The sequence below is a fragment of the Marmota flaviventris genome, chromosome 17 (assembly GCF_047511675.1).
Source record: "Marmota flaviventris isolate mMarFla1 chromosome 17, mMarFla1.hap1, whole genome shotgun sequence".
Taxonomy (NCBI): Eukaryota; Metazoa; Chordata; class Mammalia; order Rodentia; family Sciuridae; genus Marmota; species Marmota flaviventris.
This window is the reverse complement of record NC_092514.1, coordinates 58,927,718-58,942,960: the sequence shown is the minus strand read 5'-3', so window position 1 is coordinate 58,942,960 and position 15,243 is coordinate 58,927,718. Positions and strand designations below refer to the sequence as shown.

Here is a 15,243-nt window from a genome sequence, read left to right as displayed (position 1 = left end):
AACACACAGCCAAGCTCCAGGCCTATATCTGTCCCCAGCCGCGTCACAGACACAGCATCAGAGTTGCTCAGGGGGAACATTCTTACATTCTTAGCCCTCTCCCCGAGCCGCTGGGGTGACTCACACCTCCCTCCTGCCAGCATGGACTGCACTGCAGCTCAGAAGGCCAGGCAGTGTGGGGGAGAAGGGATCTGGAGAAAGGGGCCAGCTGGGGTCTGTCCAGGGCAGGTAGGCCTAGAGAATGGGCCAGTGAGTGGGGTCCCAGCTTGCAAGGTTTCAGGCATCTACTTTGCAGGAGGTGAGTGAACAAGCTGAGGAAACTCTGGGCCAACTGCTGGCTGCCACTGGTAGGAAGGGAAGGTAGGGCCAGCGCAGGAGGGCGGACAGAGAGCAACCAACCGGGCAGAGCTGCCCCACCATTCCTTTGTTTTGCAGGAGATGCTAGGACTCAAGGTGTTGAGTCCCAGGGCTGGGAGAAGTCAGGGAGGGTCTTTAGCTGAAGCTTTAGAGGCTCAATTAGACTAAGGCATGTTTTCATCTCATCCCAGGGGCCTTAGTGGGTGGGTACCCTGCAGGACTGGCACACAGTATTATGCCCCATCCCAGAAGTCCCTACAGGGTTAGCCCCAGGATCATGCCTCCACCAAGAGGTCCGTGTGGACACTCTGTAGGACTGGTCTCCAGGGCTATTCCCCTTCACTAGGGCATGGACATCCCTGTCCAGGCAGATGGCAAATCATATTCCAAGGATTTTTCAAAACTTCCCAAAACATTCATCCTCTGACATATGCCAGTTCCATTACAACCTACACCTGGGCAGTTCAGTGCCAAATCACAGGCTCTGAGATTTGAAGGTGCTCTCACCTTCTAAGCCAAATCTTGGGATCCACACCACATATCCAGAACAAGGACTCCCCACCGTACACACACACATTCACATTCTCATTCTCTCTCCTCTCTCTCTCTCTCATGAGTGCCAAGCCACTGCCAGGAGGGGCCAAGCAGGCATGGGTCCAGCAGGCCCCTCCCGGGAGGAAGCATCTTGTGGTGCCGGCCTGGTGGGAAGGCTGTGCCAGAAGAGCCTGATGCTGCCAACAGGTTCCTGGGAGTGAGGGAAGGAGTGGCACAGCTCTGGGGAGCCCCACCCCCAGCCAAGGGCCAAAAAAGTTCCTACTGAGAAGACGATAGAGTCCAGGGTCCTCAAGCCCACCTGACCCACCTCTCCATTCTCAGGAGGTGGGAGTAAACTAAGACCTGGGACAGGAGAGATATGGGGGAGCTAAAAGCTAAGGCAGCAAGCATCCACTCCAACATCCTAGTTGCCAGTCTCTTCCTAATCTATGCCAGTGTCCAGTTCTAAGGAGACTTTTGTTTGGGGATTTGCCAAAGTCTCTATACCTAAATTTCCAACCCAAAAACCAAACCAAAGGAGTTGGAGTACTTTCATGCTTGTGGACACCACAGATGTGCCCAAACATGGGGATCAGGCAGCCTAGAGACAGGTCACTGACCCACTTCTTCCCCTCTGACCATGTTGCCAACTAGGCCAGGATCTTCTAGCAAGCCCCAGCCCCCAGCAGCTGAGATGAACCCTGCCAGAGGCAAAAGGCACAGGAGGGATGCAGCAGAGTACAGGTAGGAGGCACACTGGAAGTACAGCTCTGGGCAAGGAGGGCAGGGGCATTGGCAGGGAGGTCATTCATGGGAGCACAGCTTCCCCAATCTCACGGATGCTCAGCAGAGCCCTCAAGAATGACCAAAGTAGGAGGATCTGGGCAGGACTTGGAGGAAGATACTCAGCCCAGACACAAGGATGCCCAACACCAGAGGGCAGGTGGGGACACAGAGGCACTTACCTGCGACAGGTATGCTGTGCAGAGGAGTCCGCGGCAGGATTTCCAAGGATGGTTCCCGGCCTGACATGCCATCTGCTGAGAAACAGGACTCTGTCTCATAGATGGTCTGCAGCATCTCCACCAGCCCCTGCGCCTTGGGCACCAGCAGCATGCCCAGGAGGGGCCGCCTGAGGCGGGAGCCAACCAGGGGAAGGCGGTCAATGGACTGGCTGTTCAGGGACTCCCTCAGGCCACTGCCACTGGGCCCCCTAAGGCAGGGAGGCACCTCATCCGGCCTGGGCGCTCCAGTTGGCTGCCGGAGCCTGGAGGCCTGGGAGCTGCAAGCCTGCTCTCTTTAGGGGAGCCTGGACCACAGGGCCGTCCTCACTTCCCAGGAGTGGGGTATGGCTGAGTGCTCGGGGTACAGGAAGGGTAGCTCGGCAGGCAGGCGGGCTCTCTGTGTTCCCTCCCAGCCCCGGGTGACAGCTCTGGGCCCAGCTCCCTGCTCCTCCTTCCCGAATGAGCCGCCGGCAGCTGGCAGGAGACTGAAATAGCAGTTGGGGGAGGGCCCTGTCTATAAATAGGTGGAGCATGCTCAGGGAGCCGCCGGCCCGCTGCCAGGAGCCCAGGCCTGGCGGAGGCCCCAGGGGGGGAGGCGCGTTCCACCCCAGGAGGAAGCGCCAGGCAAGGGGGAGGGGGACAGGAGAGGGCCTGCACTCAGGGCCAAGGCCACAGAGCACGGTGGCCAGAGGCTGGGCTGGGGAAGGGGGCAGCCCCGGGTACCCGTGGGTCTAGGAGCTACGCTGGCCGCTCGCTGCTATTGGCAAGCAAGGGAAAGACCAAGAAGCCAGGTTCAATCCTCCGTCTTCTCCTTTGCTATCTAGAGCAGGTAATGGGTTGGGAAAAGGGTGACAGACATGGCCACCTGGCCTAAACTTGCACCTTCCCTGGAGTCCTAACAACCCCCTGGGGTCTGTTTCACTTCTGCCCTCCTGCAGAGCTGGGAGGTACCTTCTCCACCCCCTTACCAGTAGGTAGGTCCCTAAACAGCAATTAAGGGGCAGTTCCCTCCCACCCATTCTAGAGCCCACACCTCCGAAGGCTGCTCAGCTTCTTTACAGGAGGCAGGGATGCTGCTCCTGCCTGCAAGCCTTGCCCAGCCCAGGCAGGGGACCGGGTAGCACCTGCCCATTCTCGGCATAGGCAGCTCTTCCCTGGGGCTGTGCCAGGTGGATTGCTAAGAGCATAACACACATCACCTCATTGGCTCTGCATGACGACCTCAGGAGAGGGGTGCAGATGGGGAAACTGAGGCACAGAGTGATTAAAGTCACTTGCCCTCGGTCATACAGATGCTCACATGGTAGGGCCGAGAGGTCTAAGGCTCAAGTCCCAGCTCTAACCACCATATCCCACTGCCCTTAGCGTGAGCGAGGGCACAAAGTTGCCCCAGGGTTTCCATCAATAAGTACCATCACCCCCAGCACCCAAGCAGGAACAGAGTTGAGGTTGGAGCCGCTCCAGGAAGAGTCATTAGCTGCCAGCATCCGGGCCTGATAGAGGTCTCGCTCCTTGAGCCTCGTTGGGTCATGGGGCCAGTGCACCTGCCTTCCCCACCTCTGGCCTGCTCCTTCTCCCTAGGTTGTGCCTACCACTGGTACAGAGATCCCACTTGGCCCCCTGACCTCACTGAAGCCTTTTAATAGCCTGGTTATTCCTGGGTTTTTATCCCCCTCCCCCTTCCTGATGTCACAGTTGCTATTTTGGAGGCCCCTCCTGGTCCCTCCTTGCCTCACCACCACCCCCCAACTCCAGGCACAGAGCCAGGGACACCTGTCCTCTCTCTGGACTGGATGACCTCACCCTCCTGTAGGGAGCCTGAGAGAGGCTGGCCAACCAAGGACATGGTGGCTGTGACTCCTGGAGACCAGCTTTCCAGCCAGCTTCTGTCAGTCAAGGATGGCAGAGGGCCTCCTCCCTCAGGTGAGAGAACACACCGATAGGGGAGGTAGTGACCTTCCCTGGCCCTAGACAGGTGAGATGTTCATGACATGTTCTGAGGAGTGCCCAGTGGCGGACCAGGAACCAAACAGGGGTCTGGAGTCACAGCTGCCCAGCTGGAAAAGGTAATGGAGTAAGGCCCGACCTAGACCTAGAGCAGGCACTGGTGGACATCTCAGGGTGGGAACTTCACCACCCCCTTCCCCATCCCCATCCTGGCCAACCAGACCCTTTTAAGAGGAATAGAAGGATGGGCAAGGTCCCCATGAGTGGGGTGATAGGTAGCAGACACAAGGGAGCCCAGAAAGCCAGGGGCAATAGCCCCTCCCAGCCCAGGACTCCACCCACCCACGCTAGGAGCAACCGGAAGGGCTGGCTAGCCCTGTCCTGGCTTTCTCTGCCTGCCTCAGGCACAGGAGAATGTGGCAGGAGAGCCCTGCTCTGGAGAAGAGGAAGTCACCAGCTATAACAATTCGAAAGCAGGGCTCCCAGAACCCTGGGGAGTCAGACGCCTAAGAAAAGAGGACTCCCTGAATAGGGAAGATAGGAACAACGAGGACATGGGCACTCAGTGGCCGCCAGCTCCCAGTACATATAGCTTCCAAGAAATAGGAAGCGAAGTGTCAGACTCAGCCAGACAATCTTCAATGCAATTCCCAGAATCCTCCAGGGGATAAGAAGGAAGGTCTGGGGGAAGGAAGTGTCTTTTTTCTTCTGAGATTCAGGTAGTGCAACAAGTCTTCTTAATGTCTAGCTTCAGTCCTTCTTACTATACCACCCACCTGTGGTTCATTTCTCTTCTCTATCCCTGTCCATCCAGTGCTCCCACATGCTATCCCACAAACCTTATGGAGCACACACTGAGGATGGGGTCCAAGAGCCCCATCCAGAGCCAGCACCATTCTCCCCAGACAGCAGTGACTCCATCCCTTCCCTCTGAGGTTGCATTCTGGTCTCCTAACACTCTGAAGCTGCAGAGGGGGAAAAATCCAATGCTGGCTCCCCTAGCTCTTGCAGGCTACCATTTTATGGGCCCAAAAGGTTGGCAGGGAGTCCTGACTGAAAGAAAGAGAAGTCTTACTTTGTGCACAGTCAACAAACCCAGGGTTGTTGGCATGGTGGCACATGCCTATAATCTCAGCAGCTCAAGAGGCTAAGGCAGGAGGATTGCAAGTTCAAGGCCAGCCTCCACAACTCAGTGAGGCCCTAAGCAAGTTAATGAGACCCTGTCACCAAAAAAAAAAAAAAAAAAAGCCAAAGGTTGGCTCAGGAGCACTACCCTGAAACTGTGAGGTGCCAGCGGCCCTGGGACCCTGAAGACATCGAGCCTGCCTGTCTTCTAGTTCTTCCCTACCCTTTGAACCAGTCATGTGGAAACCTGTCAGCATGGCCTGGGAGCTGCCATGTGCCAGGTCCACGTTATGTGCTAGCTGAGCCCTCTCATGTGAAACCAACTCCAGGAAAAATGTGGACATCTTTGGCATCTTCCACTTCCCCTCACAGTTAACACGGCCTCCTCTGGTCATCCTATCCTAAGCCTTCAATCCCTCTGGAATGATAGAGCAGGGCAGAGGAAGGGTGAACAGATCCCAATCTGTAGTGAGCACAGTCTGTGCCAGGGCAGGGAGAATAGAGGCCAGGAGTCCCCTTCCCAGACCCCTACCCTACACCAGCACTGACCCACTTTCTCTTCCTCAGGGCTGGCTACCTGCCTTCCAGGGGCTCAGAGGCAGAGCCTGGGGCTGGGCGACAGGACGCCATGGTTCCTGGCTCCACCTCACACCCATGTCCCAGTTTCTCTGGTCAACCAGAAAGGAGGGGGTAGCTGCCTCCCCCTCCTGGGAAAGGGAAGGAGAGAAAGTGTGGAGGGTTCTGGGAGTTGCTGGGCAGACAGGTGTTGTCATGAAGCCTGTCTCCCTCCCACACTGGGGATAAAGAACCTGGCCATCTCCTCCAGGCCCAGCCTTCATCCAAGCTGGCTCGCATGGCAGGCCGCACTCTTGCCCTCTCCTCTGAGCAATGGCACAGAAGAGTCCAGGTCCTAGGTCCAGAGCAACTCTTCCAACCTGGCTGGGCTGAGCCTTGGCTGTGGCAGATTCAGTCAGTCTTTCAACCCCACTGAGGAAAACATGCGGACAAAGTCAGTTCTAGCAAAATAAAAGGAAGCCTCACTCCTGTGTTTCCTACTGCCCTGCCAGAAGGAAGACAGAGGCCAGGGAATGGCCTCCCCAGGAAAGCAGGCAGTCCCATCAATGGCCTTTGCCCAGACTCCCAGGACTGCCAGAGGTAGGTAGATAAGGTCACATGCTGGCATGCAGCCCAGTCCAGAGGTAAGTGGATAAGTTCCCACTCCTGGGGGTGGTGGGCCCCAGAAACTCAGTGTCCATCTGCCACCCCTCACTAGGAACTCTCTTACTAACTTGCTCGCTGTGAGGGCAGGGATAGATCATCTCATATTATCTCTTGTTCCCCCACAGGCTAAGCTTACTGGTGATACTCAGTGAGGATTTGCCAAACCAAAAAGTTCCTATGCTGAGAGACACTGAGAAGAACTGGAGGAACAGCAGAAAACTCCCTGCCCTTACCCAGCCCTGCTATTCGGTGCTCTAGGGAAAGAGGAGAGATTGGAAAGTGATAGGTGTTCAAGGGCTGGGGCACCCCATCTTTGGGGACTAGTCATTCTCATTATTCCCAGTTCTGTCCCCTGCCCCATGGCCCTAACCTTTCCTTCTTGGGGCTCTCTCCAAGGTGTCCCTAGGGAAGAACACCTGTGTGCTCTGGCTACAATTTGTGGTTTCACGTGTGTACCCAAGGCACATGATTTTCAGGCTTCTGCCAGGTGCTGGGCACCCACAGCCCTGGCCCAGATGCTAGCCAGAATTGTGGGAATGGAAGATGGTGAACCCCTCAAAGAAGGGCTGCACGGAGGCTGGCTGTCACCCTCGGAGCTGATCCCAGAACCATTGGAAAGGACCTCAGGAGAACACCCCCAAGCAGTGACCCCAGTTGTGAAGCCTCTCAACAGTCTTGAAATGAGGTTCCCAATCTGGGGCTCCCTCCTTCTCTCCCAGACACACAGAAGACAGCATCTCCCCCTACTGGGGGGAGCTGGAAAGCCATCCAGGAGACAAGGCCAATGCCACAGGCCTCACTCAGAAGGCCCATCCTGGCTAGGGCCCAAGCTGGTAAGACACCTTCAGCTACCCCACGCTCCTACCAGCTCTGGCAGAAGTGACTGCAAAGGGAACCTGGACCACCGGCATCTGGAAAGGCGACCCGATAACTTCATCTGTGCTGGATAGATTATTCAACCTTGTATTGCAAGAGAGTGAAGTCCTATAGCTAGGAAACATCCTTCAAAAGCCATTACTAGATACCTCTGAGCAGCCTCTGTGCCGTAGGCCAAGGGTTAGACCTTGACCTCCATGTGAAGTGGGAAATCGAGATGGCTCCCAGAAGGGTCAGGGTCACAGCTTAGAGGAATGGAGCAGCTGGCACTACTGCCAGACACAAATGACCTGCTGATGCAATGTCCAGCTGAGGCAGGAGAGGAAATGACGAATACCCACCAGACCTCTGCTGTCCCCTTGTCAACCCAGCCTAGAGGAGAAGGCAAGAAGCCAGGGAGCTCAAGAGCCCACCTGGCACAGCCCCTACAGGTTGAATGAAGGAAAGGGCAGAGGCAGGAGGACGTGAGGGGTAACCACAAACCTACAGGAAGGATGATGGGGATCAAAGTGGGGGTGACCCAGACTTCTCCCTCCCTGCTGCTGCTTCTGGTCCACCCTGCAGATGGGCTTGCATCCCAGGCTCCAATTTCCCTGTCTCTTAAAGAAGGAAAAGTACCCATCCACCCTACAGAAAAAGATGTGGGGACAGGAAGGGCTATGGAGGGTTAAAGTTGAGCAACATGGGCTCTGAGCTTGTCGACTGTGCAGGAGACAGTCAAAGAGAGAAGGCAGTCATTACTCTGACCACACTGACCCATGACCCTCCTGGGAAACTCCTGAGGGTCCAAGTCAGGCCACTTGGACACATCTTCATGGGCACACATCCAGACCCACCCCAACATAAAGTTGCCTGGAGTCCCACCCATACACTATTTCTGGCAGCACTGGGCAGGGTCCTAGGAGCAGAAGAGAATGTGAAATGTCAGAGTAAAAGACCCCGAATTAGGAATCTACCATTTCCAGGGTCCAAGAGGATGAGATCTAATCTACCTGGACTCTACAGAGTTGAGACTCCTCTATAAACATGTCCCCCCACTCCCACCCCATGCCACACACCCAAACACAGAGGTTAAGGCCCAGGCCTAGCAAACCTCCACCAAGAAAAAAATATGAACTACAGAAGGAAAGAAGCTGCTACCACAAAAAGGAAGCAGGGCATTCAGCTATCCTGGGGAAATGCTTCCAACACCACCTCAGGCCACCCAGAGAGATTCTGGGGTATGTACCCCCTACAGGCCTACCTACCCTGGCCAATAAGGCAAGGCAGAACAGGGACCAAAGGCCCCCATACTGAAGGCAGGCTCAGGGCAGAGGTGGACAGATGCCCTCCCAGGGCCATCAATTCCCACGACTACCTCTGTCCTTTCCTTTCAATACTCCTCTACTCCTGACCCCCTACTTCCCGGACAGCTGAGACACCAGCAGTCGGCTGGTCTGGGCAGGAAACCCACACAGCCCACTGCATCCAAAGTGGCCCCAGGGGGCTCTTCTCCAACCTCCCAGCTCTTACCCGACTTGTTAGGAGAGTTCATGCCGGCTCTGGGCCCGCAGGAAGCTGGCGTTGGGGGCTGGGACGGGAGGGGATGGAGCTGCGGTGATGTCAAGAGAGACAGACGATAACAGACAGATGGACGGGACAGGAGCCCGGGGCCACCGTGCCTCTAATGCCCATCCAAGGCCATCCTTCGGGGTGAGGCAGTCAGGCACTCAGAACGGCATCCCTGGGGAGAGATGGAGCAGGGTTAGAGGCCCCCAACTCAGGAATCTGGGAATCAAAGGAGACCTTGGAGTGATCAGCTTACACCTTCCTGGGGGCACAGAGGGACAGAGCAGAACTTGACCAGACGCTGGTATCCTCTCTTCCTAATTGATAAGGTTCCTGATGCCCAAGGGATAGGAAATGGCTACAGTGACCACAGCTAAACAAAATCCTTTGCAGGCATGTCAGTTTCCTCTGCCAGGTGGGAAGACGTTACAGACTACCAGGGGTGCCTGATGTGAGACTAAGTATGTACCAAAGAAACGCAGGAGCTTCTTGGCTTCTCTCCACGGAAGTAGGGAAATGCAGAGCTGACCTGGGGTTCTTGGCAGAAGTTAAGGGAGAGCCTAAGCTGGGGACTCCCAGGGGGAGAGTCATTGCCTCTCTATTATCTGAACCTTGTACCTCTCAACTCTGGAAATATAGATGTGCTTTAGTCTTGGTCTTCCCCCACTCAACAATGGGTTTGGGCAAGACAGTGTGTTTCCAGGAATTGGGAAAGCCAGAGACATCCATTCCCAGACCCAGCACCTCCAGCTTAAGGGGTTCAGGACCCAAACTCAGAGCTTTACATATGTTTCATAGGTTATATCCCAATGCCCTGCCTGCCAAACCATGGCCTGACACATACTAAGTCCACCAGAACACAAGAGATTCCTTTTGCCAGTTTGCACAAAGGCACCAAAGAGCCCAAAGATAGCTAAGGACAGTATAGTAATGGAATATGTACTACAGGACCATGGGTTTCCCAAGCTGTCCCCGCCCCTCCAGCTCTCCCCGCCACCAGCCCCACAGTTTGTCCTCAAGCCTCACACGCTAGGTATGCACCCACCTAGGCCCATCCCTAAACAGTCCATGATCCACCCAGACATGATCTCATTCATTTGCTTCCAAATGAAGGCAGGTCCTCCAATACCCAATGAAAGTGAGTAGCAGGAAGCAATGAGAGGAGGCTGAGAGCTAGTGAAGTTTAAGCCCTAACTGTGCTCTCCAAGCCTCCAACCAGCAATCAGCTCTGCCTCCTGGACAGCCCCACCTCCTGGAAGGATTAGTTCTCAGTAAGCCTGGCATTCTCATCAAGGATTCCCAGGGGTGGGGTCCATTTGGAGCCCAGAAGCCATCCGTGACAGGAACACAGGAACACACACACACATATACATGGGCACATAGAGAAGACCTGAAGGTCCTGGGCCTGCTGCCCCTGCTCTTGCCCACAGAGGCTGGACTCTGTGGCTGCAGAAAGGCGCTTTCAGATTCAGGGTCAAGATCGAAGGGGCTAGATGGCTCCTGACAGGCACCTGTGTGGGCTAAGGACAAAGGAGGCTGCACAGGGCTGGGACCAAGCTCAGGAATGCAGAAGGTGGGGCTGTTGATGCCCTGGCAGGGCCTGCGTGGGTTGGCAGCTCAGCCAGTGCCCACACCAGGGCTGGCGCCCAGTCCCGCTCACACCCTTTCCCGTGGGCTGGGGAACACAAGTTCAGAAATTCCCACGATTGCCAGCAGCCTGAATGGCTCAGCCCATCTCCTTAGTGAGGAGTACCTCCTTATCAGAGCACTCCAGAGAAGCGACCAGAATGGAACAAAAATTAAGCTCAGCCCCCAGGCCCCATCATCTTCACCTACCCAGCCCCTCTGGTCTTAAAGGCGCTGATCCTCACCTACAGGGAAAAGAGAAAGGGAGCAGCTCCCTGAACACACAGTGGGATCAGGACCCAGTTACACTGTTTCTCCCCACCCGATGGAGCTCAGAAGCAACCTGGGCCCCTGTCCACCCACCTGCAAAGAGTATCTGCTGACCTCCATTCAAGTCTAGTGAGTTTTTTACTCACTGGCCAGGGCTCCCTGGGAACAAAAACCCATTCAGGGCCTGGTCAGGACGGGCATAGATTCTTGTCTGGGGCAAGGCACAAAGGGGAAAGAGGGCAGCCTGACATTCAAAACCTGAGCTGTTTGTTTCTGCCTCTACAGAGAACTCACTATTGTTACATGAGGGTCTCAGTGGACAGTCAGCTGTGTGGCTTCCAGAGGATCCATCCCTTAGATGCCAAACCAATGAGCAGCCTGGCTTCCACGATGATCTAAGTAGGCAGATCCCCTGGCTCTGTTCCCCTTACCGCAGTGGCCAACTCTTTTTTCCAGATAGACTTCTACCCCACTCCAGGACCCAAACCCACCTTCCACCTCCAGCCAGGACAGCAGGGCAGGGAAGTCTGCAGGAAATCAGCTGCCTCTCACCCTGCAAGCTCACGGATAAGCTGAAGGAGGTAGGACAAAAAACCTAGGAAAGACATCCATCCCCACCTCACTTGTGAGCAATAAAAACTCTGGCAGAAGGTGGGAGGAGGAGGGCGGACAAGTGAGGGAGATGTGAAGCAATGCAATGTCCCAAAGGCCACAAGTTCATGATGTTGCCCTGCAGGGATCTTGTCCCTCAAACAACTCCCTCTGAATTCCTGGGGCATCAGGTGTGCCTTGGAGGGCTTCTCCAGAACCTGGATTCCAGCACCACCATGCCACCCACTCCCAACACACCAGGTCTGGTCCTGACAGAAGCAGGTCCAAGTCATGAGCTCCCAGGTCATAGGTGGCATTGCCAAGCAGTCTGAACCAAGCTTGTGAGTCCAGGATAGGCTTTACTTGCCCCAACAACTGCATCAAAAAGCTACAAGTCCAGACGTTCCATCCGAAGGCACACAGGGCTTCTCCTCTTCACCTCTCCTGACTGGCCACAGCAGGCCACTTTCTCCAGCCTAAGACAGTGTTCACTGCCTTGTGGATCCCCCAAGCTGAGCCAAGAGAAGTCCAGGAGGATCAGAGCCACGAAGGGTGCTGACTTGGATGTCCAGGCCCCCAACTAGGGAAAGGGGGAAGGCAACAGGGGAGGAAAAAAGGCACCAGGCTGACAAATTCATTTTTGCAATCGGCCCATTTCTGTTTGTCTGCTCAGACGCAGCTCCAGGCATCTGCACAAGCCAGATGGAGGAGGCTGCTATTTCTAGAAAAAAAAAGGGGGGGGGGAGGGGAGGAAGGGAGGAGGCGGAGGCAGAGGGCAGAAGAAGGGGTCTGTTTGCCCTAAAACCTCAAACAGAATGATACCCCCTCTCCAGCACTACTAGACAGGGTTCCCATTCAAGAAAGGGCTGGGACTGGGACTGGGGTGAGGTGGGGTGGGGGAGAAGAAAGGCAGAGAAAGTTTAATTAGCCAAAGTCGGCTACAATAGGCCCCCTCACGGGCTGCATCAGGTTTTCATTCATGAGCAAGCGACATTGCTCCAAAAATGCCAAGAACCGCCCCCCCTCGCTGTCTCTCCCTCCCCCCCCACCCAGCCAACAGGAGTGAGTCCTCTAGCAGGCTGGCTGAGCCTGATGCGGTGTTCCAGACAGCCCTCCTCAAAGGGATGTGAGTAGGAAGAATTAATTATTAAAGAGCAGCTGGTACTTCAGCACCGACTGCACTACCCCAGCTTCTATGGCTGATCCCCTCCCTGCCACCACCATGAAGAAACACAAATGACCCCCCACTTTCCCAGGCCCCACACAGCTAAGATGCCACCCCTAGGAAACAGAAGGCAAACCTTTGTCTCTACAGCTACTTGGGGTGGGTGGGGCATGTGACATGGTTGCCCCCTCCAGATGACATGATCCAGCCAAAGTAGAGGTATATACTGGAGAAGAGGGGAAGGCAGCCTGAGTGAACATCTCTTCTATCCTTGCCCCCAGGTAACCTGCAGCTGGGACTTGCATCTCTGGCCCCTCGTGTGCACACACCCCAGCACAGAGCGGAGATGCTGGGGGCCTGCTCCTCTAACTCAGAGATCCCCAACCTAACTCATCAACATTTAACCCAGATGCAACTCCAAGTGGAAAGAGGGCAGAGAGGGTTCAAGAAAAGGGGAAGGAGGCAAAACAAGATCTGCCCAAGCTTTGTGTATAGGGAGGGAAAAGGAGGGAAGATTGGAATGAAGAAGGAAGCAGCCCCCAACATGGCTTACTCACATCCCTAGCCCAGCCCAGCCCAGCCCAGCCCAGTATCTCAACAGCTAGCATAGGCTCAGGGATCCTGGTGCCTGGGACTTGGGAGACTCAGTATCCTCCCTGACTACACTGTCTGGAACCTAAAAGGACACTCAGGGTAGGACCCATCCCAGGATGCTATCCTGCAAGGCAAACTAGCCAGGGGTCCTTCTGGCCAAGACTCCTGAATCTCCCATCCCCTGCCTCCTTTTGTTTCTATGCTCTGGCTCCACCTTCCCCTCCCAGTTGGACCCTGAACCCAATTACTATCACCACTACCATCACCTCGAAGCTCCAAAGCTAACTCCAGGTCCCAGGAACACAGTGGTCACTGTCAGAGTAGTGGATCCCTTTCACATCACCCCCCAAAGCAACTGCAGCTGCTACCCTTCCTCTCTAGGGACAAGACTCATCTTAGAAGGCCAAAGGCAGAGATATCAAGCGGTCCCCTTCTCCTCCAAATGAAGCATCCCCACCTTCCCTCTTCACTATCCCCCAGACCCCCATATTAATCACTTATCACCCAGCCGGTTCTCATCTCTCCCAGGGCCCCAGGGAAGGGGAGGGTAAAAAAGCAGACTCCCCCAAGTTAACAAGGCTCTGACAGAGCCCCTGCCTCCATGAGATACAGACTCAGTCTGAAAAATGGGGGGCATCCACCCGAGACAAGAAGGGGGGAGCTCCAATTCATCTACTAGCTCTCTCCCTAGCTCCAGGGTGTCAGACAGAAGAGGGTGGGAACAAACGCAGTAACGCCTCACGGGGAGAGGGTGAGAATAATGGAAGAGAGAAGTAAGGTGCTCCCCCCCCCCCCCCGCAGTCCCCCTCCTCATGCACGGGAAGTCAAGGACATAAAATCAAGGAGGCGTTCTAGGAGATGGGGAGAAGCGCTGTGGGTGGGCAGCTCCTCTGACCTCAGAGTACCAAGAAAGGAGTGTTCAGAGAAGAGGGGTCTGCACGGAATCTGGGTGCAGGGCTCAAATCATTCTGCATCACAACATACGCCGCCGAGAAGGGGGCAAGTCAGACATCCCGGACCAGTCCCCAGGCCATTTGGGGGCGCCGGGCACGGGAAGGCGGCCCCTCCCTTACCTGCAGAGAAGGCACCCCTGCATGGGAGGGTTGGGGAGGGGCGCGCTCAGCAAGCCCAAGGCCAAGCTCCTAGGCTGGCGATGCTCCCGGGGGGCGCCTGCTGGCACCCCGGCGCCGGGAGGAAGGAAGGGGGGCGCGGAGAGCTACGCGCGCGCGAGGAGCCCGCGGGCAGCGAAGGCAGGAGGAGGGGGCTCCGCCGGGCATCCCGGGGCCGGGGGACAAGGGTTCCGGGCGGGTGTGGTGCGCTCACCCCCTGCGGCTCGAGCTCCGGCTTCGCAGGCGGCGGCGGCAGCAGCGGCGGCGGCAGCAGCAGCAGCGCCTCCTCGACGGCTCCTCCATCTTTGCGGCGGCTCCTCCGGCTCAGCTCGCCGCCGCCACCAACAACAACATTCGGAGACGTCACTCCCATCACGTGACCCGACCCGGAGCTAAAAATAGACTCAGACCCCCCCCCCGCCCCAGCTTCAGCCACCACCAACCCCTCCCCTCTCTCTCGGCCCTCCCCGCGGGGCGGGGCCAGCAGCGCCACCGTGACAGCTTCTTAAAGGGCCGTACCCAGCCAAAGCTCCGGTGAGCGAGCCGGTGAAAGGCAAGGGATCTGAGTCCAGCGAGCCGTGGTGGAGGGAGCCCTTCAGGGACCAGGACCCGCTGCTGGGGCTCAGTCTTTGGAACGTACGACTTTGTTCCCTGCGGTTTTTCTTCCGACTTCCTTTTCAAACCGTGGATGGTGCAATCTTTGCCTGCCTAAGCGGCTCCCTAACACGCCCTCCCGTGGTGGGGGAGGGGAACTGGGGTGGATTCCTAGGGGCTCGGAGCCCAAGCCCCTACTGGAGCCTGCGAGGCTTGGACAGGTCTCGAATCCCTCAACTCTAACCACAAACTGCATCCGTGTTAGGGAAAGAAAAGCCTGGGGAACGTCAGGGTATGGCTAATAGTCCACGGCCTTCGAATGGGCAGACCAGGAGCCTGCAAAATTGCTGGTCCCTGACTTTGGTGCCATCCTCACTGCAGTGCCCCTTGGAACATATTATGAATATGTGTGATTAAACCTGGACAGTTTGTCAGTGACCCAGCAATTCCACTCACAAAACATTTATTCTAAGGGAATAAATATTGCTGTGGTCCAATGGCATGAAATATTGAAAACAAAATCCATCAGTAGGGGATTTACACATAGAGTAGGAACATGCATTCAGTGGGATAGCATACAAACATTAAAAATTATTTAGACCTAGGGCTGGAGGTGTAGCTCAGTAACAGAGCATATGGTCAGCATGTGTGAGGCCCTTGGAGTTCAGAGTTCAATACTCAA

General features: G+C 55.9%; 1 protein-coding gene across 3 annotated transcripts in view; it reads right to left on the bottom strand.

Annotated features, from left to right (window-relative positions):
• The window catches only part of Hdac5 (histone deacetylase 5), a 35,569-nt gene extending 21,257 nt beyond the window's left edge, over positions 1-14,312 (bottom strand). Inside the window, exons 1-3 of one of the 3 annotated variants that reach the window (XM_027947096.2) lie at positions 14,182-14,312; positions 8,577-8,787; positions 1,857-1,931 (exon numbers count right to left, since the gene is read on the bottom strand). In XM_027947096.2, the coding sequence (XP_027802897.1) occupies positions 1,857-1,931; positions 8,577-8,598 (97 nt within the window). In that variant the 5' untranslated portion in view covers positions 8,599-8,787; positions 14,182-14,312. Of the gene's footprint in view, positions 1-1,856; positions 2,023-8,576; positions 8,788-14,181 lie in introns of those variants that run through there. The other 2 variants (XM_027947097.2, XM_071603421.1) reach the window with 2 other exon arrangements.
• Between the last annotated feature and the right edge of the window lie 931 nt (positions 14,313-15,243).